The sequence below is a fragment of the Pecten maximus genome, chromosome 17 (genome assembly GCF_902652985.1).
Source record: "Pecten maximus chromosome 17, xPecMax1.1, whole genome shotgun sequence".
Lineage (NCBI taxonomy): Eukaryota > Metazoa > Mollusca > Bivalvia > Pectinida > Pectinidae > Pecten > Pecten maximus.
In genome coordinates, this window is record NC_047031.1 from 21,232,846 (window position 1) to 21,258,533 (window position 25,688).

At 36.2% G+C, this 25,688-nt stretch overlaps 1 protein-coding gene across 1 annotated transcript; it reads left to right on the forward strand.

The window, feature by feature from the left end:
• The first annotated feature begins 1,348 nt into the window (after nt 1-1,348).
• LOC117315549 (dymeclin-like) lies at nt 1,349-25,042 on the forward strand. Its single transcript, XM_033869790.1, has 17 exons — nt 1,349-1,420; nt 2,692-2,822; nt 3,517-3,658; nt 5,112-5,258; nt 6,351-6,478; nt 7,091-7,175; nt 7,668-7,793; nt 9,662-9,783; nt 11,704-11,892; nt 13,660-13,841; nt 14,761-14,886; nt 15,238-15,351; nt 16,242-16,336; nt 18,627-18,771; nt 20,332-20,514; nt 21,270-21,389; nt 21,769-25,042. The coding sequence occupies exons 3-17, from the start codon at nt 3,519-3,521 to the stop codon at nt 21,913-21,915; spliced, it is 2,049 nt and encodes a 682-aa protein (XP_033725681.1). The 5' UTR covers nt 1,349-1,420; nt 2,692-2,822; nt 3,517-3,518; the 3' UTR covers nt 21,916-25,042.
• Nucleotides 25,043-25,688: the final 646 nt, after the last annotated feature.

Genomic DNA, 25,688 nt, shown 5'->3' on the forward strand with positions numbered 1-25,688 from the left:
GCGGCCAGACCGGGGTTCGAACCCGGGACCTCCGAACACTAGCCGGATGCTCTACCAATTGAGTTACCTGGTCACTGATGATAGACCCGGTCCAGTTCTACTACACATGTAATACTTCCGTAACTACTTAGCCACACAACACTACATTAGTAGATATGATGTTACTGACAAAGTTCACTTAGACAAGACAGTTGGGCAGTAATTCAACCTTTCTGAGATGGAAGACCTATTAAGGGTGTATGCTACCTTTGTTTTACCAAAGATACATACTACCTACAGAGAATTATGTTTCATCACTCAAAAAATACACTTTTGGTATCACTGTCTGATGTGATGTCACTGACAAGGTCCACATCAACAGACCCCAGATGAATGGACTGTTTTTCCATCCTAAGACAGGAAACCTATAGGTAACGCATGTGGTTGGGCAGGTGACCCCAGGTCCATACCTATTCATGTCCGATTGGGGAATTGAGGTGAAAGGAAAGAGTGTTACCACTGTGCCACCCGACTATATACAGTTTTTTGCTTCTGTGGCTCATGTGACAGAGCCTGAGATTCTCACCTGTTTGATTCCTTTCAGGATGCTCAACAAGAACACCTTTTTCACTGTTTAACCTGTACATGTGTAGTAAAGGAACTAGACTGGGTCAATCATCGGTGACCAGGTAGCTCAATTGGTAGAGCTTCCGGCTAGTGTTCCGAGGTCCCGGGTTCGAACCCTGGTCTGGCCGCTACATTTTCCCCTGTCCTGTTACACATGTAGCAGAACTGAACTAGGCTGAAGCAGTGGCCAGGAATTAATCCAAAGTGATAGTAGTCAACACTATGTACACTACAGTTGCAATCATCTTGTTAAAAAAAATAAGACGAAAAAGCTATGGTTTTTTTAACAATTTTATTCAACTTAGGCTATAACTCGTGTTGGTCTGAGGGTGGATGTGAGCAGAGTATCTTCACTTCAATAATTTGCTTCATTTATTCTTGATAACATATTGAGCATATAACACGTCTTCGATATGGTCAAGATACAATGCATTATAAATTACAACTTAGATGTAGATTCTAGATCTATTTGTATTTACATTTTTCATTGGCATTTCAAATACAAAAAGAATTGTGGAGAAGTCTTTTGAATTCTTTTGATAATTTCTGAAAAGCTTAAAATGAAGAACAATTTCTCACATGATTTGGTAAAATATTTCAAGACGGATCTAATAATCAACATTACTTGGGATATTATAAGGCTTCAAGAGTTATCCCCCATGCGTTTGATTATCTTTTTCAAATATACCCGCGTTTTTTACCTACAGGAAACAGGAAGTGGTATCTAACGCGTGCGTGCAACGTGGCCTCCATCTTGAGCTCGACGGAAGCTGTCAACATAAATCTGAGGCGTGTTGATCTGCGTTCACTTCAGGTAAGAAGGGAATCAAAACAAGCATTGCGTCCTTCCATTACCACTAAAGCAACTACATCAGATTCTATCTGAAAATTTAATGGGCATTTCATCAAACAAAGAAATTATTCCGATGTGCGCAATTTTTGACATTAGTAAATACAGGTAACGTTAACGTTACTAAAAACAAGAAATAGAATTTGACGAGAATGATGGTATGCATATATTGCGTAGAGTTCGCGTATGTGCTCATATTTTTACAGAATGATAATATGTATCTGGTCCAGATCAGCAGTAATAGTTAATGTGTTACAATTTCTTTTTATTTATATATAAACTAAGCATGCATACAATGTAGATGGCCAATGGTTCAGGAATTCTAAACCGTGTCTTGTGTTTTTTGGCAGGCAACGTGTGATTTTTCTCTAGCCTTGTATAACAGTTTGAAAGTAGTTGAATGATTAATTAATATTTAAACGGGACTTAAAAGCTTGAAAATTGTAACAGACGGTTCACTGTATCTCAAATTAATTTAATTTTCCACGAAGGTATAGAATTGCATTACTAGAAGTAGTAGACTGCAATATTTATAGAAATAAATTCAAAAGGTTGGAAGTAAGAAGCTAGCATCTTGATTAGCCAAGGGTTACAATCTGCAGAAGAGTATTAGGTGGATCATATAACCCTTGGCAGGATAGCTAAGATTTGAACCAGGCCCTAGCCAACAAATTGCTATTTTTGAATTAAGTCGTCATATATTTTGCATCGAACATTGTCGTTCAATGCTTTGTGGTCATACAGTAGCTGATTATACAATAGAAAGTTAATTCATATCCAGTGAAATGAGAGCATATGTTGCTAACCTGATATTCAACTATCATTGTCTGAATCGGTCAAGTTCACACGGGTACACAAACTATTGTAATGCTTGATAAGAATTTGCCTTTTAGTAGTAGGGTACATGCATAGAGAACTAGAGATCCCTTGTATGAGGCCCAATGTGGTATGAAAGAACAGGAAAAAAAAGCATTCCTGCCGAGTGCCCTGACAGAGGTCAAACCTTAGTCTCTGGCGTGATAAGACACGGCTCTACCTCCTGAGCCAAAGAAGCATGGTCCGTCAGCTGAGTGACAGAGGCCGTATTTAAACTAAGTACAAGCCACACCGACCTGTTCCTTTTACATTGGTATTTTTCATTAATGATAATTCATTTGAAAAAAACATGATTAACAATAATCTTTGCAGTTGTCATCTTCATAGACTTGTGTATGATAAGTTCTCTTCTTTTTCAGAGTTAAAAGTTGAATCATTGGGCGTCAGGTTCGTAACCAGGAAGTGGATAAAAAAAAACTGACTAATACGTTGTAACATGTGGTAGCTCAGCACATATTTACCTGTAGTTAATACCCATCAACAGAACCAGGTAAGTACAGCTCTCAAGTTCTTATCATGTCTATTGAATTATCTAAAACTCAATTTGCAAAAAGGATTTTCTCAAAAACTTATCGTAAAATTGTTTTCACTGAAACTCTGTAAAATGAGCTTCTCGAAAAGATTTTATGTTGTAAAATGAAAAACAGTTCCTCAAAGATTCATTTTATAAAATGAGGTTTTAAGAGATCTATGTCTTTTTTCCCAAACATATATTCATACATCCTCTGTAGCTGAAGTTAGATTTTTTAGTAGCAAAAAAATGATGAATGAGTCCCATTTTCATGGGACCCACAAGAAAAAGACAAGTCTTTAACAAATATATCTTTGTAATTTGTTCCCTATATTCACCTATTTATGGATGAAAATTAGACCATTGGTCTTTGATAAGTATTATTGAAAGATAGAAACATGTATTATATTTCAATAAAATGAAGCATTAAGGTTTATTGATAATAGTTTTAGGGGGTGTTTTGTTTACATAATCGGTCTAGGGTTGAAATGTCTGAGATTTCCTGGGTTTTATGAGGGATGACTACTCAAATCCAGGATAAATTTAACCCCGATTCGGGAAATGTACCAAATCGGGATTTAGGGGAAATTTTAATGATTTTCCGGGTACTTCCCGCGTAATCTGGGATGGTTGAGACCTATGAATTATTAACTTTTTTGTTTTTTTGTTGTAGCGATGGGAGCCAACAGTAGTAGTATGGGGGAGCTGGCTAACAATGACTACCTAAAACGTCTGGCCAGTAACACCTCCATCAACCCTATAGACCCGTTCTGGAACCAGCTTCTCTCCTACTCCTTCCTTATACCCATCAACAGGTAAGTCAAATCAACAGTTAAGTTTAATCTACAGGTATGTCTAATCTACAGGTAAGTTTAATCTACAGGTATGCCTAATCTACAGGTATGTCTAATCTACAGGTAAGTCTAATCTACAGGTAAGTCTAATCTACAGGTATGTCTAATCAACAGGTAAGTCAAATATACAGGTATGTCTAATCTACAGGTAAGTCAAATCAACAGTTTAGTCTAATCTACAGGTATGTCTAATCTACAGGTAAGTTTAATCTACAGGTATGTCTAATCTACAGGTAAGTTTAATCTACAGGTAAGTTTAATCTACAGGTAAGTCAAATCAACAGGTAAGTCTAATATACAGGTAAGTCTAATATACAGGTAAGTTTAATCAATAGGTAAGTCTAATATACAGGTAAGTCAAATCAACAGTTAAGTCTAATCTACAGGTAATTCTAATCAACAGGTAAGTCTAATCTACAGGTAAGTCTCATCTACAGGTATGTCTAATCTACAGGTAAGTTTAATCTACAGGTAAGTTTAATCTACAGATAAGTCTAATATACAGGTAAGTCTAATATACAGGTAAGTTTAATCAATAGGTAAGTCTAATATACAGGTAAGTCAAATCAACAGTTAAGTCTAATCTACAGGTAAGTCTAATCAACAGGTAAGTCTAATCTACAGGTAAGTCTCATCTACAGGTATGTCTAATCTACAGGTAAGTTTAATCTACAGGTAAGTCTAATATACAGGTAAGTCTAATCTACAGGTAAGTCTAATATACAGGTAAGTTTAATCAATAGGTAAGTCTAATATACAGGTAAGTCAAATCAACAGTTAAGTCTAATCTACAGGTAAGTAATCAACAGGTAAGTCTAATCTACAGGTAAGTGTAATCAACAGGTAAGTCAAATCAACAGGTAAGTCTAATCTACAAGTAAGTCTTATCTACAGGTAAGTCTAATCTACAGGTAAGTTTAATCAACAGGTAAGTCTAATCTACAGGTAAGTCTAATCTACAGGTAAGTCTAATCTACAGGTAAGTCTAATCAACAGGTAAGTCAAATCAACAGGTAAGTGTAATCAACAGGTAAGTCTAATCAGCAGCTAGGTCTAATCTACATGTGTTATCAACAAGAAAGTTGATTCAAAAGTTAGATCTTAATTTATTCAACAAGTAATTCTTACAGACAGGTAAGTCAAATCAACAGGTATGTCTAAATGTAATTCACAGGTAAGTTTAAACTTACAGGTAGGTCTATCCAATTGGTAAGTCTTATCAACAGGTATGTCTGTATCATATAAATAGACAGGTCCGATCAGCAGGAAAGTTTAATACAGTCCTAAGGTAAATTAGTATCTTGCATTGGACATTGTCTCTTTTTTTGGTTCATGTATTCAGTTTTATTGTTGGCCAGAATAAAGTTAAATTCATACTTTTACTATTTCAATGATATATACTCCTTATTTTCAGTGCTGATGGTAAACTGCTGGAGGAGTCCACAGTCGGGATCTGTAAGACTTTAGCTATTAATAATGCAAGGTCAGGTAACTTCGGAGCACTTGTCCGTAACTTCCTCGTACGGGCGACAGAACTGAAGGCCTCGGCACAGTGTGAAGAGTAAGATTTCAGTTATCTCTCTTAGGCTACAACGATCCATTAAGAAAAATATAGGTTTTATAATAATTTGTTTTTATCATTAATATGAATAATATTCTGTCCAGAAATAATTTCAAATTTGACTTTAAAAAAAATACTTGAAAAAATAAATGTAGTAATTATCGTTAACATTTCTTAATGGAAGGAAGTTGTATGACTTGTATCAGAACAGAATAATTTAGAGACATGATGACATTGATAAAAAAATAATCTTAACCTTGTTCCTAGCAAAAAATAATATTCTTACTTTCATTTTCATTACTGGTGTATTCTAAATACTTCTTTGGTTCCTCTGTATTGTTGGGATATTTTCTGTTCAGGACATTCTCTGTTAACAGTAACATCTTTACCTTGGTTCCTCTATATTGTTGGGATATTCTCTGTTACAGTAACATCTTTACCTTGGTTCCTCTGTATTGTTGGGATATTCTCTGTTACAGTAACATCTATACCTTGGTTCCTCTGTATTGTTGGGATATTCTCTGTTACAGTAACATCTTTACCTTGGTTCCTCTGTAGTGTTGGGATATTCTCTGTTACAGTAACATCTTTATACCTTGGTTCCTCTGTAGTGTTGGGATATTCTCTGTTACAGTAACATCTCTACCTTGGTTCATCTGTAGTGTTGAGATTTCTCTGTTACAGTAACATCTCTACCTTGGTTCCTCTGTATTGTTGGGATTTCTCTGTTACAGTAACATCTCTACCTTGGTTCCTCTGTATTGTTGGGATATTCTCTGTTACAGTAACATCTCTACCTTGGTTCATCTGTATTGTTGGGATTTCTCTGTTACAGTAACATCTCTACCTTGGTTCCTCTGTATTGTTGGGATATTCTCTGTTAGAGTAACATCTTTACTTTGGTTCCTCTATATTGTTGGGATATTCTCTGTTACAGTAACATCTTTACCTTGGTTCCTCTATATTGTTGGGATATTCTCTGTCACAATAACATCTTTATACCTTGGTTCATCTGTAGTGTTGGAATATTCTCTGTTACAGTAACATCTTTACCTTGGTTCCTCTGTAGTTATTTGATATTCTCTGTTACAGTAACATCTTTACCTGGCAGACATACAATGCCCTGTTCATCATCAGGAGCCTGTGTAAATACTTTGTTGAACACCTCAGCGAGGAGCTCATTGTACAGCAGTTTGAGGCCAAGCCCCCAGACATGGGAGGTAACTTATGTAGCATATACCCTTAAGTTAATTCATTGTAACTTCCTTTTAGACATTTTGAATTTTGATTTCCTTTATCACCTATGTATGTTGCTTGTAAGGGTAGTTTATAGCTTTGAAAGTGTTGAGAACACTGTCTTGTGTAAAATAAAGTGTGAAAAATAAGTTGTATTTTTCCTGTTTTCAACAGATATGGAACTATTTATCCTTTCATAACTCTTGCCTAAGAAAAGACACTATTTCTGTATACTGGTTACCTGCCAACAAAAATAAGTGTGAAAAATGAATTGCTGACGTGGTATTTTTGATGATATCATTTTAATTTGGCTAGCATCCATTTATCTAAATATTAGTTGAATTTAACAATAAAAATGCCAAAATCTGTTTTAATATTCCATCCTTTTTGTATCTTAGAAATATCCTAAAATCATCTTTGAGGTATATCTATGATATATGTACACTTTTGATTAAATTTAACATCAAAAAGTTGTAAAATTGTGACCTTATATTTATTTATTCCGACTTTTAACAATCTCCATTATATCCTAAAATCATCATTAAATTATACATGCCATCACAAACATTATAGTTTATGTATATATCTGTTGTCAGGATATGCTGATCCTGAGGACATCGGGCCGTTAACAGAGGAACTGATGAACTCTCTAGTAGAACTCCTCGTCGATGTTCCAGTCCTGTAAGTTGTACCAGTTATCTAGGTTCAGCATAGGATTTGTTTGATTGTATGCACATGTTGGCCCTGACTGACCCTCAGGAGCTAATGGGCGGGGACAAAAAGGGTCTATTAAATTAACTTAAATACTTCAAAACTCAGGTGACCGTTAAGGCCCATGGGCCTCTTGTTTCCTGTAATGTTATCAGGCTATCATTTCTATTGACTTAAATAGCCGACATTCTTTTGTCAAATCTTTAATGTAATTCTGATAAAGAAAAATATTCAACCCTTTTCATTGTTGTTAACACTTGTTGATATGATTTGTGTTAGATGTAGTATGATAATGGATTAATATGTTGAATATGTGTCTAATGCCATGATATGTATAATAAGGTATTTGACCTGTGTGGTGTTCCCAGAGGAATTTAAAGGATAAATATAAGGTATTTGACCTACTTTTGTCTAGAAATTTAACTTTCAGTAAATATGATATTGAACAACCATCTGTTTCAGGAGTTTTACGTACGCCCTCCATCTTGAGGCTCTCAACACGCTGTTAGTACTACTATCCCTGCAGATGTTTCAGCCTCAACCTGCCTCAAAGTTTATCCTGTTCAAGTACATTATGCAGGGTCGATGGTAAGTATTAACAAGATAATCTGAAGACCTGGCCACATGGTTACCTAAAGCTGACCACTGTTACCTAAAGCTGACCACATGGTTATCTAAAGCTGGCCACATGGTTACCTAAAGCTGACCACTGTTACCTAAAGCTGACCACATGGTTATCTAAAGCTGGCCACATGGTTACCTACATCTTCGCTAGCCAAGGCTTCTGATTACGTTACACTACACGAACCCTTGGCGGATATAGTCGTGTTCAAACCGTCGCGCCCTGGAATCCCAGGGCACCCAATCAAATCACGTTTTACATTCTGGCTTGGTTTCGCAGTAAACAAAAAATGCGGCACCCAGTACATAGCTACATTGCCGAATAAATCATGGCATTCTACCTAAATACAAAAATCACAATCTTTTGGGGAACATTCGCAGTGTTTGATCAATTCATATAAGTCATTGATCACATATCTCATCGAAATGACACCAAACCTCGATGTGTGTTTGTAAACATCACCGATGAAGTAAATCGGTAACGCTTGTTTTGATTGGTCGAAAATTTCATGTGTAAAGGGTGGTAATTTCGAATCACCGCTAGAGGGCCAGAACTGACGCCTATATCTGCCAAGGGTTCGTGTAGTGTAACGTAATCAGAAGCCTTGGCTAGCGAAGATGGGTTACCTAAAGCTGACCACTGTTACCTAAAGCTGACCACATGGTTACCTAAAGCTGGCCACAAGGTTACCTAAAGCTGACCACATGGTTACCTAAAGCTGACCACTGTTACCTAAAGCTGACCACATGGTTACCTAAAGCTGGCCACAAGGTTACCTAAAGCTGACCACATGGTTACCTAAAGCTGGCCATATGGTTACCTAAAGCTGGCCACATGGTTACCTAAAGCTGGCCACATGGCTACCTAAAGCTGACCACTGTTACCTAAAGCTGGCCACAAGGTTACCTAAAGCTGGCCACATGGTTACCTTAAGCTGACCACTGTTACCTAAAGCTGGCCACATGGTTACCTAAAGCTGACCACTGTTACCTAAAGCTGACCACATGGTTACATAAAGCTGGCCACATGGTTACCTAAAGCTGACCACTGTTACCTAAAGCTGACCACATGGTTACATAAAGCTGGCCACATGGTTACCTAAAGCTGACCACTGTTACCTAAAGCTGACCACTTAGCCATATCAGTGCTTTTACTGGTCTTTTTGCAGAAATAAAATTGTGACAGTGATTTAATGGGGGAAATGAGAAAAAGAAATGCTGAATTTCATTGTCTCGCATAAAAAAATAAATTATTTAAAGATTTTGGGAAATTATGTGACTTTGTTGGTAAAAATAAACAACATCTTACATTATTTTTCACAAAAACAAAGAATTGAAGATTTCCAACATCTTTGTTGATTTATTGCATACTCTGTTAAAAAAACAATTAATTTATTTACATTTCTACTCATTATCTTATGAACCAAATATTTACAACGTTTAAATACATACAACACATATTATACAAGTACATGCATTCACAGATCATTGAAGTAAATTAGCCATTCAAGATTGAATTAATATGGATAGATAAAATGCTAATGAAATGAGATTAATAGAATCTATCATGGGTTTGTTCCAAGGACAGGGATATCTCAACCCGAGTAAGAGTTTGGCCTGTCAGCACGAGGCTGCTGAGTGCTGGCTAACTTAAATTGAGCGAGTCAGCTGTCTGTTTAAGAATTTCAGCTTTTGTATAGGATTTGAAAAACAGTTTATATTTACTTACGGTAATTAACACCAAAATAACAGAAATGAGTGAGAAACAGACCTGTTGTTGATATAGATATTAAACAGATCTATTGTTGATATAGATATTTCTTTCGTTGTTTCAGCTCCATCCATGCTTGCCTGTTAGTTAAATCTCTGTTACGGAATTTTTCAAGTCAGGAGAAATGTCCTCCCGAGTTATACAAACAAACTGGAGACGGCGCTAGTGTCATGGCCTCTGTCGCTGGTAAGTTTCCAAAATGTATTATTGTAGATGAATGACTATGTCATATGGAATTTAGTGAAAAAGTTTAAATGATAAACTCCATGTGACATACCCACGAGTGTAAGATTCTGTTATGTAACATGTATTTATGAAAATACAAGTGAAATCTTTCAAATGAATTTCTGCATAAGATGGGCAAGTTTTGACTCTGACGGTTTGTTCTTTTGTAATGTTGTGTTTTATTGAGATGTTATAAATCATTATTGACATCTGTCGGTTGTGGAGTCTAAAGTTTTTACTTTTTTTTTTTATTTGGATTTTTAGCCCACCATCATCAGATGGTGGGCTATTCAAATCGCCCTGCGTCCGTGGTCCGTGGTCCGTCCCTCCGTCCGTCCGTAAACAATTCTTGTTATCGCTAATCCTCAGAAAGTACTGAAAGGATCTTTCTCAAATTTCATATGTAGGTTCCCCTTAGTGCCTAGTTATGCATATTGCATTTTGGGACCGATCGGAAAACAACATGGCCGACAGGCAGCCATCTTGGATTTTGACCATTGAAGTTTGTTATCGCTATTTCTGAGAAAGTACTGAAGGGATCTTTCTCAAATTTCATATGTAGGTTTCCCTTGGCGCCTAGTTATGCACATTACATTTTGGGATCGATTGGAAAACAACATGGCCGACAGGCAGCCATCTTGGATTTTGACCATTGAAGTTTGTTATCGCTATTTCTGAAAAAGCACTGAAGGGATCTTTCTCAAATTTCATATGTAGGTTCTACTTGGTGCTTAGTTATGCATATTGCATTTTGGGACCGATCGGAAAACAACATGGCCGACAGGCAGCCATCTTGGATTTTGACTATCAAAGTTTGTTATCGCTATTTCTGAGAAAGTACTGAAGGGATCTTTCTCAAATTTCATATGTAGGTTTCCCTTGGTGCCTTGTTATGCACATTGCATTTTGGGATCGATCGGAAAACAACATGGCCGACAGGCAGCCATCTTGTATTTTGACCATTGAAGTTTGTTATCGCTGTTTCTGAGAAAGTACTGAAGGGATCTTTCTCAAATTTCATATGTAGGTTCCCCTTGGTGCTTAGTTATGCATATTGCATTTTGAGACCGATCGGAAAACAACATGGCCGACAGGCAGCCATCTTGGATTTTGACCATTAAAGTTTGTTATCGCTATTTCTGAGGAAGTACTGAAGGGATCTTTCTCCAACTTCATATGAAGGTTCCCCTTGGTGCCTTGTTATGCATATTGCATTTTGGGACTAATCAGAAAACAACATGGCCGACAGGCAGCCGTCTTGGATTTTGACAATTGAAGTTTGTTATCGCTATTTCTCAGAAAGTACTGAAGGGATCTTTCTCAAATTTCATATGTAGGTTCCCCTCAGTGCCTAGTTTTGCATATTGGGACCAATCCAAAAACAACATGGTCTACAGACAGCCATTTTCGCTAAATCTTAAATTTTATATATAGGTTCCCCTTGTTTGAAAAGTACTAGTTATAGAGGGGTGTTTCTGAATTTACACAGATTAGTAAGACTTAGAGGAAGGGAAAAGTAGAGAAAAGATCAATCTGACATGGAACCTATGAAGATCATTCAATGGTGGGCGCCAAGATCCCTCTGGGATCTCTTGTTTTCTATAAATAGCATTTAGCATTTTCTGCCCAGTCTCCTTGTAGTAGCTGGTAACTACTTCACTGTACAACGAGCACCAAAGAACAAAACTGTCCATAATTTTAGCTTCCATGACAAATAGTCCCGAGAAGATATTGAACACCAATCTCTGGTCTTGAACTGAGGTGACATTGACAGATGTATTAACACCTCCCTAAAAACAATCTGAAACAAATTAATAAATGGAAGTGTTTTAAAGTGGTAAAGTCTAACTTTGATATTATCATACAATTTATATTTTTCAGCCAGTTTTTGGTCAGTGATGACATTGGGAATGGGAGGAGCTGCAGAAAAAAAGGAAGAGGATTTTCATGAAACATTATTAGCCAATCAGAGCCTACTATTTCTGTTGGTGCTGACAAACCACTGTACAACAGAACACAGCACGCACAACCCCTACAGACAGGCATTGTTTGCCTTCACGAACTCACAAGGTATAGTAGAACAATAATTAATAATGATAATAATATGGAGTTTTATGTACCACCATATCACAGCATCATAGCCGTATCAAAGTGGTTCACAAATTATTATCCATGGTAATTGGGCCTTGCAACCATTCAATGACTTTCTCAACCCCCTGTAGAACATATAGCTGGAGCTGCCATTTCGGCACTAACAGTTTACAGATCACATCTCTTGCACTGCTCTGCCACATACTCATTTACAGCTGGGTCGACTGGAACACAACGGTGTGAAGTATCTTGTTCAAGGATACAACACGGCGCCCATGTCAGTACTCGAACTATCAACCTTTGGTCATGTAGCTCCACATTCTACCACTAGACCACTGTGCCACCAGAACTGTCCAAACCGTCCAAACTGTCCAAACCATCCAAAACTGATAACTTAAGGATTTGTAATGAAACTCATGTGTGCTAGAAATTCTTTATGTTTGACAATTTCAAAATCCTTATAAAATAATTTCTGGTAACTAAAACTAACATGACAACATTTCATGAAACTATAGCACTCGCCAGTCTTTTCCTACCTGTCCATTTTAAGGAATACACACTCTCAGGTTTTTAAGTAAAAGAGAAAGGAGATTTTCACTAATGATGTCGGGGGTATAAAAATCCACTTGCCCGACGCCCGGGACAAGTATTTTTTTAGTTCAGGCAAGTGAAAAATGTTGGTGTACTTGCCCTGGGCAAGTGAAAAAAAATGTTGTCTCTATCTTAACTTTCATGTTTAATTTCAGGAATCCCGTGTTATATGTGATTCGGAAGAATTATTGTAGTGGAATTGGATATATATACATTGAAATATATTATAAACGTATCAATTAGCTATTGAAACTACTTTATTTTCGTATCTGAAATGAAAATTCCGAAGCCGATGAAACTAGGTCGCCAGCGGTACATTCAGTTCAAAAGACATTTTAAGGGTATTTATGCTGATAAAAATAATAGAAACTGCATCTGAAGTATGAAACAGGGATGGAAAGAGTTAACTTACTTCAATCTATGCCTAAATGTTCTTATAAGACAGCAAAAAGTTTTAACATGTGAAAAGGATCTTTGTTTATGTTTGCTGGAAGTACAATTTGGCAACTAATAATGAAGGCGGAATCTGAACCAAAAGTTCCGGAATTGAAAAAAAAAAGAAAAACTGTAAAATTTTAATGCTTGTGTTTCACAATTAATTATAAAAATAATTCTTTTAATTTTAGATGAATGTTTTTGAAGTTCCAAATTGTGATTAAAAAACTCTGTTAACACTCATATGATTAAAAATATTCCTTTTTGTATCGCATATTGGGGCAAGTAAAAATTATTGTTTTTTTTGGGCAAGTGGATTTTTGGGCTCTACTTGCCCAGGGCAAGTGGTGTGAAAAATATTTTTACACCCCTGGATGTGATTACGCTAATCACTGTTTGAACAACTGGGCCCCGGGTTTATCACAAGATACTGTAAACATGCCTATTTTAGTAGTACTGTTATTTTAGCTATTTTTGCGCTTGAAGCACTCTGTTAAATTATGATGGTGCTAATTGAAGTTCTATCTACATTGGTTTCTATGACAATCATTGCTGGTGCAATAATTTATCATTCCACTCAATCTGTTTTAATTTGATTTTGTGCTAAGATTTGAGTGCATCAAATTAAGGACATTAACAGTAAGTACAATGATTAGTAAATCTGTTGTGAATAAAGCTCTGATTTTACAGTGGAATTTTTCTTTTTTTTTTTTTTCACAGATCCATCATCTTCAAGTCCTACAAAAACACCAGCCACATTCAAACTAGATTTTAGCCATTTGTACGATGCCTTATGTGTTGCCCTAAGAGACGACCAATCAACACTGCTGTTATATCTACTGATACACCGGAACACACTAATGAAAGCATTTATTCTGTCCAGGACAAATATCGATCAACTGGTAAGGAGATTTAAACGATTCTCAACAAGCCGTGGTATAGTATCATTGCTGATTTCCTACGAGTGGTTGGGGCGTACAGTTGTAACACACTCGCCTTTAATCTGGGCTGCCATGCTTTTATACTCTGATAGGACATGAAATGGTACGAGGCCATCTACAAAACCCCATGTTATATTTATCACTCTTTCATTGCATCAGACTTCAAAATCAAGGTATTTATGTATTACTGCTGCAAAATATGTGAAATGTCACAGTTTTCAGATTTTACCCTTTAGTATTCAAATACTTTTCATAAATCATAAAAATAAGGAAATTACCATTGTATTGATATATGATAAATGTTCTTTTTTTCAAAAAGGGCAAGTAAAAGAATATAAGCTTTAACATCAGCTTTAAGTACATTATAGACTGACTTTGTAACTCTGATTTTATCTTTATCATGGTAACATACAGTCTGTCTTATTTCTGTAAAACCTAGACTTCATGCTCGTTTCCCCCTCGTTGCCCCATCGTCTTCCTACGTAACTTCAGGTGAAGATACAAGGTGTGTGGTTTGATACTCCCTATCAGTGACTGTTTTTGTTCCTCTGGAAGTTAAGAAACAGCCCGATCTGTGCTGTCGAGGTTGTGTCCTTGGGCAAGACACTTTAACCTAATTGCTCTGGAAATCATGTGACAGGCCTCCTGTATGTTGTTCAGTGAGGTAGTCACCAACTACTACAAGGAGACTCCACCTCTAAGTGAATCTAAGTCAACAAACAAACAAATCCTTTTTCATTCATATCTACTTAACTCTTATTTTTTCACATCTCATATGTAATGTAGCGAGATAGTCACCAGCTACTACAAGGAGATCCATCCTTCAATGACGCAGGCTGTTAATGTTAAACAATATAAAGCAAACACCTCTATTTACCAGGTGATGCCGTTACTGAAAATTCTATACCACGCTCAGGATAGAAACTCCCACCATATCTACATGGCCCTAATTATTCTCCTCATTCTCAGTGAGGACGACGTCTTCAACAAGGCCATACACGAAATAGTAAGTATATCTCCAAATTCTGTTTACAACAAAGCCATACACAAAATAGTAAGTATATCTCTAAATTCTGTTTACAACAAAGCCATACACAAAATAGTAAGTATATCTCCAAATTCTGTTTACAACAAAGCCATACACGAAATAAGTATATCTCTAAATTCTGTCTTCAAACAAGACCATATACAAAATTGTATGTATATGTCTAAATTCTGTCTTCAAAGAAGGCCATATACAAAATTGTATGCATGCAAAAAATTATATATATATATGAAACTATGTACATGTATATATGTCCAAATTCTGACGTACAGATGACTGCTACAGATTACAGTTTTGATTTTCTATTTGTAGGTGATAAGAAATATTCCCTGGTTCAAAGAGAGGCCGATCTCGGAGATAACACTAGGTGGTCTTCTGATCCTTGTAGTCATCAGGACGATACAGTACAATATGACCCGCATGAGGGTAAGTAAAAAATACGATAAAAATCGTGAAGGGTTGATAAAGCTATATATTAAATGGCAAATTTGAAGTGCTCTACGACACAGAATTTGTCTGGTTGTCCACAGATTTGATTTCAGTTTATTATGTATCATATTTATCTGCAAATAAGCCCAATCTTCTTAATTTTGTCACAATCATCAATTTTAAAATGTTAAGCTAAATAAAAGTGGTTCATATTTAAGCCCTCCCCGAACTTTAATACTTAATTTTCACACTAGGGGAGAGGCTAATTTGAGGATAGATATGGTACTAAACTTTTACACCAGGGGATGGGGCTTATTTGAGGATAAATATGGTACTTAACTTAAACACCAAGGGAGGGGGCTTATTACATTTGTGCTGCATTGTCACTATATAACACTACCAAGGTCATAACACAGGCATAGTACTATGCAAAAAACATGTTGGTAATTAGCCTACTCCAACAATGTTAGAGGTTTTACACGGCGTGATACTTTTGACAGGCGCCGTGTAACCTCTAACTGCCCATAGCTGATTTTCCCGATGCGTTATATAATTTTTCTACAATCCTCTTCCATGTTATAGGCTCATAAAACCATAAAACAGAACAGAAAGCTGTTCAAAACTTGAATATGGTATGCGACATTGACCAACCAATTACAAAATTGATAATTATAAAGTCATGTCAACAAAAGCTTATAATGTTCTTTTATCAGATTTAAAACACGACTTACCACTTTTTGCATTTCATGGCACTCACTAATTTCAACAATATGATTGGTGACTTAGTTATTTCATTTCAGATATTTATCTGAGGTTCAAGATTCCATTACATCAGTGTTGTGCAGTTGTTTCTTTATCAAATGATTTATTGTTTTGTGAAATTCCAGGATAAATACCTTCACACAAATTGTCTAGCTGCCCTTGCCAATATGTCATCACAGTTCACCAATCTACATCCTTATGTTTCACAACGTCTTGTCAGGTAAGTACAGTCAAACCTGCTCTAACGACCCCCTGTATATAACGACTGCCTGTCTATAACGACCGGTTTTAAGATTCCCCGTGAGATTTTACTATATAACGACCCTCTGTATAGCGACTACCTGTCTAATGTGGCTAACGACCGGTGATTTCGGAACGGCGGTCGCTAATTTGTTTTCTATAGCGACCGATTTCTGTCAGCCATCTTCTGCTCTCGGCAGTCATCCCTCATAAACCCCCGGAAAATTCAGACACATCGACCCTGGCTTGATTATACAAACAAAGGAGCACCCCAACCCTGGCCTGAGTATATAAACAAAAGACCCCTACCACCTGTTAGCCTATAATTACTGTAGCTGCCCTGGCCTGGGGCTCGGTAAGAGAGGAGTCGGGTCACCATGCATGTCGGTGTTACAATTTACATTACAACTGTGCACAGGTGGCTTCATTTGATACGGTCAGTTAATTTTGTGATTACAACTAGGATACATCACTTCAATAACAAACACTGATACTATCTGTCAACAAGATTTACTCACATGAAAGCCAATAATGCCTTTCTTAATCGTAGCTGTCGGTACCAGCGTTTGTACTGCCGCCATCTTTAATTAGTCAATACTAATAAAAAGTCGTAAACTGACAAATATCCGGATTTCAATTTGGGTCAGAAAAAAAAATTTGTTTTAAGAAGTAAGACTATAACATAAAATAATTAGTAGTAAAACAAATATAATGAATTAATTAATTATTGTGTATTCTTTTTCTTTATTTATGAAAGCAAGGGAGATAATTTGATAGATACATATAGCATTATTTCAGAACAAAATTAAAAAAAAAAAATCTATCTGACCATTTTGAGTTATATTTTGTGTGTGGGTCCACAAATCATTAAATATTAAACCCTTCAGATTTATAAAGTTTATGCATTTATTTAACTTCTGACTGGTCTTCTGAATGCCCTGTTCAATGACAATTTATTTATGGCAGTTTTAAGTAAATTGGTTGGTGCAATAATTTTGACCTGTCTATAATGGCAACCTGTCTATAGTGACCGTTTTTCTGCCTCCCCTTGGGCGGTCGCTATAGACAGGTTTGACTGTAGTTCTAAAATCTATATTATGTCGTATTTCACCACGACTTGTCAAGTAATACTGCTAACATCTACATTATTGTGGAGAAAACTGGAACATAATATCACCAGTCTTCTCTGGCAGACAAGTGAATGACTCTTAGGCTCTAGAACCAGGCAATATGGAGGTTATACTTACACAACTGCACAGTTTGGGGGTTGAAATTAAAAGCAAGGTTTAGACCTGGCACGGAAGCCAGTTTCAATCAGGGGAGATAACTTCCTTATTTCCACTACAGTATGAAGATATGTAATCCTTGAGTGTCCATGTCTATTGCAATTCCGCATAAATGCTAAGAAATTATATTTGCCTACAATAAGCCTACCTGCAGATCAGTTTATGTCAGTCCCCAGAGATATCTACATGTTAAATATGGGTACAACTGAACCGATGGCAACTTGAATGTCGTAAACAGTGTTTCGTGGTTCATTAGGTCATATTACCCAAATAAAGGGTCAGGATGAACTCTAGCCATCGTGCCCTGTCTGTCATTGTCCACCATTAAACTTTTACTTTCAAAATGCTACTGCTGCTGAACCCCAAATCGGATTACTTCCAATTTTGTTGTGAAACAGGTGGGGGAGGGCGATCATAGTTTATTAGAAGGGGCTAGTCCAACCTCTGGGGACAGGGGGATGAGGCCCAAAACCGGTAAATTGACGGAAATTTTGCTTTAAGATGCTACTCCTCCTTTGAGCAAAAATGGATAAAAACCAAATTTGATCGGAAACATAACTGGCTGTGAACAGACAATTTATGGTAATGATGCTTGTTGAGCCCTTCGGATTGAGGGGTGTGTCCCTACTGTGTTTGTCAGATGACCGTTAAGGTCGATGGGCCTTTTGTTTGTAATTCACTGTGGCTTCATCTCAATAAACTGGGGAGTATTTACTTTTGACACTAAGCAATTTTCAGATGTCAAATTACAATTCTAATGTGACAAACATATTTCTCAAAGACATGTCCTCTGCTAATACCAAGTTTAGCGAGTGAATAACATAGCTTCAAGAGTCAAACAAAAGTCCTTCTTTGTATGTACACAATTCTAATTTACGGTGATCAAAATAGGGTTGATAAGTGTGAAGATGCTAAAAAATGTTGTGCTTTCTCTCAAGATAAGATTTAAAATATTTTGCTTGTAAGGTGTGATTTTTGTTGCAGTTTGTTTTCCCAGTTGTGTAAAAAGCACTCGCGCATCATTGAGCAGATACGACAGGCTGCTATGGAACCTGCAGGGACAGGAGAGGCGGAGGGCGGCACGAAGAAGGAGGAACAGGAAGAGGAAGGAGAGAATGAACAAGACTACGTAAGTATGGAGGAGGCTGTGGAGGTAATGAGGTCGGGGGTCGGATATGAATTAGACAGGAGATATTTTAAAGGTTTGTATCTAGGATGATTATGAACAGTAGGGAGGATTAGTGGTTCGATACTGTAAATGTGGAAATTTTTGCATGAACAGTAGGGAGGATTAGTGGTTCGATACTGTAAATGTGGAAATTTTTGCGAGGGAGAAATTTACGCTAATTTCGCGGAGTCAATTTGATCACAAAAATTTCCCCCATGTGTTTTATTTTGATATCAATTTGCTTAATCTCCAACTACAAATGAAGGTGGATCGATCCTACGAAAATTACCCCCAGCGAAAATAACAGTTTACAGTAATGAGTAGTGGGGGAGGTGGTGGGTTATAGATTAGACAGGAGATTTTACTCTTCTCCGAGACACAGTGTATGTGTTAGCCTTGAATAAATTAATTGTATAGTCATGGCTGGTTGGAGGCTTTAACTTCAGGAGCTTTTTTAATTAGGGCTATTCCAGAATAACCTGTGGGGTAGGGGTCGGAGGCACTTAACTCTTTCCGTACTCACGACGACTACAGACGTCACAAAAATGTGCTCTTGTATCCTTCATGACGACTACACACGTCGCAACTAACATGCCTTCCATCCTTTGTGACGACTCAAATCGTCGTAAAACATCGCGAAAGATGTTGATATTACTTGCTGGTTTAGCATAGTCATACGAAGGAATTGACACGGAAATGATATTTTTAAGAAATAAAAAGCAATGTAGATATCGTATTGATGAAATATTTTACGTACCAGAAGCATATTCATTCGTTAAGATTGTCTATTTCAAAGAATTCCGCCGGTTCATGCCGGGTTGTTTACATAGCTACAAAATGGCGGCCACAAATTTACTTTCGTTTTCTGCGAGATTGTTAATGTGTTAAACACAATAAAGCTATTAAAAACGATAAAATATATATAATTGAGTAACATTTATCATCAAAATAAGTAAGAAATACGTAAAATATTTTTACACACCGAAAAAACAATGTTTTGGCTGCGTGATTTCTTGCACACGTGTGACACATGTGCCGATCAACATGTCATTTCCCGCGATTCTGCCTGGTGATTTCGCCGTATTTTAAAGGAAAAATTGGGTAAAAGAGCTTCTGTACTCAGTACTCGTTCCATATGATAAACTTCATTTAATATTAAGCATCATACAACAGTGAAAGATCAGTAAAAGTTTGTTTTATCGATGTCTGATGTGATAGCCATATGCTCCAATACACAAAGGACCTACCCAACATCCACTTCCGGTAGCGACCGCGAAATTTGAATGAGTACGTAAAGAGTTAATATTTGATGGGTGGCAGGGTAAATCCTCATTTTTCTAGTATTCCTATGTTTTGATATTGATGGGTGTTGGGGTCTCCGACAAAATGCCTCCTTACCCCTTCCACACCAATATCTTTGTAACAACCCTATGTTTATTTACTTACCTTTATTCTAATCAGGGTTTTATTTACTCCTTACAATGCTGTATACTTTTACACAATAACATCGTTGTTCTATAGATGCAGGACCTAGCTGTACTGGAGGAGGTGATACGGATGATGTTGGAGATCATCAACTCCTGTCTGACGAGTTCCCTCCACCATAACCCCAACCTGGTGTATACCCTTCTCTATCGTAAGGAGCTGTTCGCTCAGTTCAGGACGCATCCCACCTTCCAGGATATCATACAGAACATCGATACAGTACGTTTGTGGACAAAATTCTTATTTATATATTATAATATACAAGGCTTATTCTGAGGGCTTTTTGGGGCCGTTAATGGGCCCCATTCCCAATTGGAATTATTTAGTTTTGAAGCCAAATTCCCAAAATTTGCAGTTTACTCCTGAACAAATCCTTCCAAATTCACCAATTTTCTTCCCAAAATGAGACAAAAAGGCCCGATCCCAAACCAGTGAGAAAAAGCCCTGATATAGGTGTACATTTTTGTCATAGATATCGTAAGACACATGTAATACAACTATTGTGATGACATAATTTATGACACTGCAATAGCTTTATCATGTCGCAAAATTGTCTTAGAGAAACACATACTGTGTGAGTCAAACTTTGCCATACCTTTTAATTTACCCTAATGGCTCTGAATGGCAATGTATGTTGTTCAGTGATGTAGCCACCAACTACTACAAGGAGACTTCACCTCCAAGTCAACAAACAAAAAAACATTCTTTCTATCATAACTACTTAACTCATATTTCCTCACATCTAAAATCTCAAATTTTGGTAAAAATCGACAGTAATAGTAAAATGCAGTAAAGAGTAGGGTACCTTTTATAGAAAGTCTACAATATATAAATATTTAGCTCTGTATACAAGTTTACTTGTTTGCCTCTCACTGAGATTTAGTTGACTAGATTGTTTTTCCTGCCATTCTCAACCACGAAGTATGCTTTGAGATTTTTATTTGATGTACAATATATATGTTTCCTCCACACAGGTACTTTCATTCTTCAATACAAAGTTAGAACAAAATGGTCACACAGCTACAGTGTCTCCGGCTGAAGTGCTGGAATTGATCAAAGATGGCTCCAAACAATTTCGGAGAGATCACTTAAGGGTACAGTATGACGTTTTCTCTTTAGAAGTCCTTTCTTAAAACCTCATCACTTTAGAAAAAAATAATTTCTTAAACTTCAGAATATAGTGAAATATTAATAAAATGGTAATGTTATGATGATATAAATTTATTACAAACACATAAAAACGTTTTAGTGATAGTTTGGCGGTGTGCTTTGTGTTATTTCTTGTAAAATGCATATATATTGCTAACTGTTTTTAATGGGGTTCAGAACATCTTATTGATTGGAAATTGAGACAAAAACAGTACAATTTATTGTTTTGATTGGTGTCCATTGCAGAAACTTTGCTTATTGTTTTTAAACACAAAATATCAATATGAAACAATAACAATAGCTGAATGTTTGTTTCTTTTTCAGAAATTTCCTGATCTGAAGTTTAAATATGTGGAGGAGGAGTCGCCGGAGGAATTCTTCATCCCCTACATCTGGTCGCTCGTCTATCACTCCTCCAACATGTACTTCAACGCCTCACGTATCGTCCTTTTCTCTCTCACCAGCTCCTGATAACGCCATGTGACTAAGGTCAAGGTCATTGTGAAACTGATAAAGGTCACAACGGTCTTAGCCATAATGATACTGGTGAAGGTCACAGTTCAAGGCCATAATGATACTGTGGTAAAGGTCACAGTTCAAGGCCATAATGATACTGTGGTAAAGGTCACAGGTCAAGGCCATAATGATACTGTGGTAAAGGTCACAGGTCAAGGCCATTATGATACTGTGGTAAAGGTCACAGCTCAAGGCCATTATGATACTGTTGGTCAAGGACATATCGTACTGTGATTAAATTTACTGACATCAAGGCCATATTGAAACTGGTGAAGGTCATAATAACAACTATGTAACATAATGTTAGTGTTGTAAAGGTCATGACACATATGGAACAACCAACTTCAAATCAGGATCAAAAGGTCGCAGAGGTCAAAGACATACTGAACTAAAGTTGTGATTACTAATCTTTGTTCAAAAGTATAACTATTCCTATGATGATGTTGCCTGGACTATTGCCACAATCATAGGACCCTTATTGGATAGTGGTCAAGGTTATGTGATTACTAGGACCGTTATTGGCCAGTGGTCAAGGTCGTGTGATTACTAGGACCATTATTGACAATGGTCAAGTTCGTGTGACTGCTACCGAACAAAGTGTCATGCTCATTTGAATAGTGATATTGATGCTGCAGTTCTTACGATGTCTGATAATTGTTTAGTTATTTCGTTAAATACTTTTACATATCATTATCAAAATCTTTTCGTATATTTATGGTTAAAATCATAAAGGACACCATATTGTGTTACCAGGGCAACGAAGACATCGTTGAGGATTTCCGCCATGTTTACTGGCTGATCCCATCGCCTGAAGTAGAAAAGTCAGATGAAATAAGGTCTAAATTTGAATTTGATCAGGATTGTTATGATGGTGGAATGTTTATTCTGTCAATGGGTAAAAATTTGGCAATAAAACGGAATAAATCTATGTACTATATATATAGTGTATGTTAAACTATTATGTATATGTGTAAAAGTTGAGAGTTCGGTCCCCTTACTATCTCGGACTAATGAGATTTCCGTTTAACCTAATGGTAGAATGTCTGATTAGAGAGAGTGTGTGGCCGTTATCTCCAGCCCGTGTTTGGGAAGGATATTTTTATTACTCCTTCCTAAAATATTTGTATATACCAAGAACACACTTGTAAAAATGTTTATTATATAGATAAATATATAGCGGCTTTGTCTGTGATACTGCCTCCAAGTCTTTTATGTTAAAGCTTAAGAATATTTCATGTTAATATTTAAAATTTATGTCAATCTTTGTCAAAAAGCATGAGGCATCGCTTGTACTTAGCAGAATACTGTGAAATATGTACTAACACTTTAGCTTTATTAATTCATGTATAGGTAAACTTGTTAAACTGTTTTAATATTTCCTGGGGAAAATAGTGAACAGGGCCCAGACCATCACTTGTAAGGGGTACAGTGAAATCTGTAGTAACACTGCAGCTGTATTGTTCTATACGTAGATAAAATTTACGTGAAGATAAAATTTACGTGAAGATGGAGGATTATATATCCAGGGCTTAAATGAATATTTTTTTACTATTACATAGTAATATTGATTAAAACGGTTGTGTTCTCCTTGTTTAACTGTTTAAATATTTCCTCAAGAAAATTGTAGTAATAATAGATCTTTTATTCAAAATTCATTTATGTTTGAACAGAATCCAGATAAGTATTTCAGTTCCAAACTTTTGATGTGGAAATGTGAACACAATTCTTAAATGTCTGTTCAATATTTCTGAAATGTTTCGAACACCGATTTAATATTTCTTCTGAAAATTGATGCTGTAAAACGGGTTAATCAGTTAAAGTTAGTCAACATATATAGTCGGATCAGATCTCTTTTATAGAGGAGTTGTTCTCACCATCAAAAATAGGTATTACAAGTTTAACATACTTCAGATCTACAAAAGTCTCCAACCACTGGGAAAGTTTAAATTTTAGAGACAAGGAATTTGTCTGTCAGCATAATTGACAGTGCTGATTCATAAACAATTGTATTCATGTATAAGCTTCACTTACTGCCTGTACAGGAGTAGGTAAATATCTTCTTCCAAGCTATAGCTATCAGATATGTTTTTCCAAGCAAAACCATTTTTTGTGAATTGTACACATTTGTATGAGTACATGTATATGTTTGTATTTATTTTATGTCTTTCAAACAGTTTATGTGTGATTGATAAGATACTTTACAGTTTCCTTACAAAATTTTTGGCTATAAATTACTTGTTTTGAAGTTGCGTATGCTATTTTTACAAGAGCGACCTAACTCTTATGTGAAATGACGATTGGTCGTCATATTAATTCACATTAAGAGTTGTCATATTCATTTTTGATTAAAGTCCGTTTTACACTACTTTCAGATGAAAGTTGATTTTCATGTTGATTTGAAATTATAGTAAATTTTGACCTTAATTCAAGACGAGAGTGCAATTGCCATGTTGTGATGAGAGTCAATATTCCATGAATTTTTAAATGAATGCAATTCTGATGTAGGCTGTGAAAGTCGGTTTTCACATTAATTTGTGATGAGACATTCTAAATATCTCGCTTAACACTAACATATTTTTTGCTAATTTAAAATTCAAATCCTATTGAATGAAGGTGGCAGTAAGACTGAGTAGAAGTCTTATTGATTTAGAGTCTAGCTAGCTGATAGATCAAAAGGTTTCATCGTCATTTTCATCGTCATTTCTTCCACAATTTGTTAATATAATCTGTATATATAGAAATAAACCACTGTGTATTCAAATGAATTTTTACAGAGTAAAATGAAATGTATCAAGATGTAGAGAAGATGTGAACAAGAACACAATTTGTGTCAGATTTGCCTGTAAAAGTATATTTATATACGTGTATTTATCACTTTGAACATGTATAGATTTAATGTTAAGCTTATCCCTATAGTTAAACAAAGGCGGTAGTTCTAATAGATCAGAAAGGGTTTGCATTGGAAACCTGTCATTTAAGGAGGCTTGCCCGCAGAGAGATCAGAAAAATTGGCTAATAGAAAAAGATTTTTTACACATGACAGATTGTTGGAATTGTTGAGTTTTTCATTTTATTTTCCTTATAAAACGCTGAAAAGTGATATTAAAACCTCATTATTTAAATATTATTTATTTAATCGCAACCCGCAATAAGTCCCCGCTATAAAGTGGAGTCTAATTTGATTGACACATCAAAGAAACAAGCACGTGCACAGTGCCGCACAGTGATAACTTCAAAGGCAGCGGCGATTTACAAAGAAGATTTGCCGTTTTATTCCATACATTTCCCTCTCAGGTTGAGTTTTAAAACGTCTTTTAAATACATATTCTGTAATTGTTTTCAAGATATAAAGTCGGAAAGCCTCTAATTTTGTCACATAGAAACGTGTACTGAAGTTTATTTAGTGATCGGAGATGTGCCGTTTACCGGTCCGTCTGCGGGTAAGCCTCTTTAATATTCCTGCCTCAGCATCAAATTAACATCAAAATTAAACAAATTTCAAGGAAATTCAGACATACAGCTTGTATAATCGTGTCTGTATACCCAGTATTGCATTAATAGTTCAACTGAAGAAAACTTTATCAAATTTGTTGAGTAGGTAATACTAAAGCTATTCGAGTAAAAAAAATCTGACTGACATCAGGACTACAGAACATTCTGTTCTAAGACTGTTTCAGTTTTCTGTCTATAATTTCTGAATTAATTGAAAAAAGTCCTGGCTGATGGGG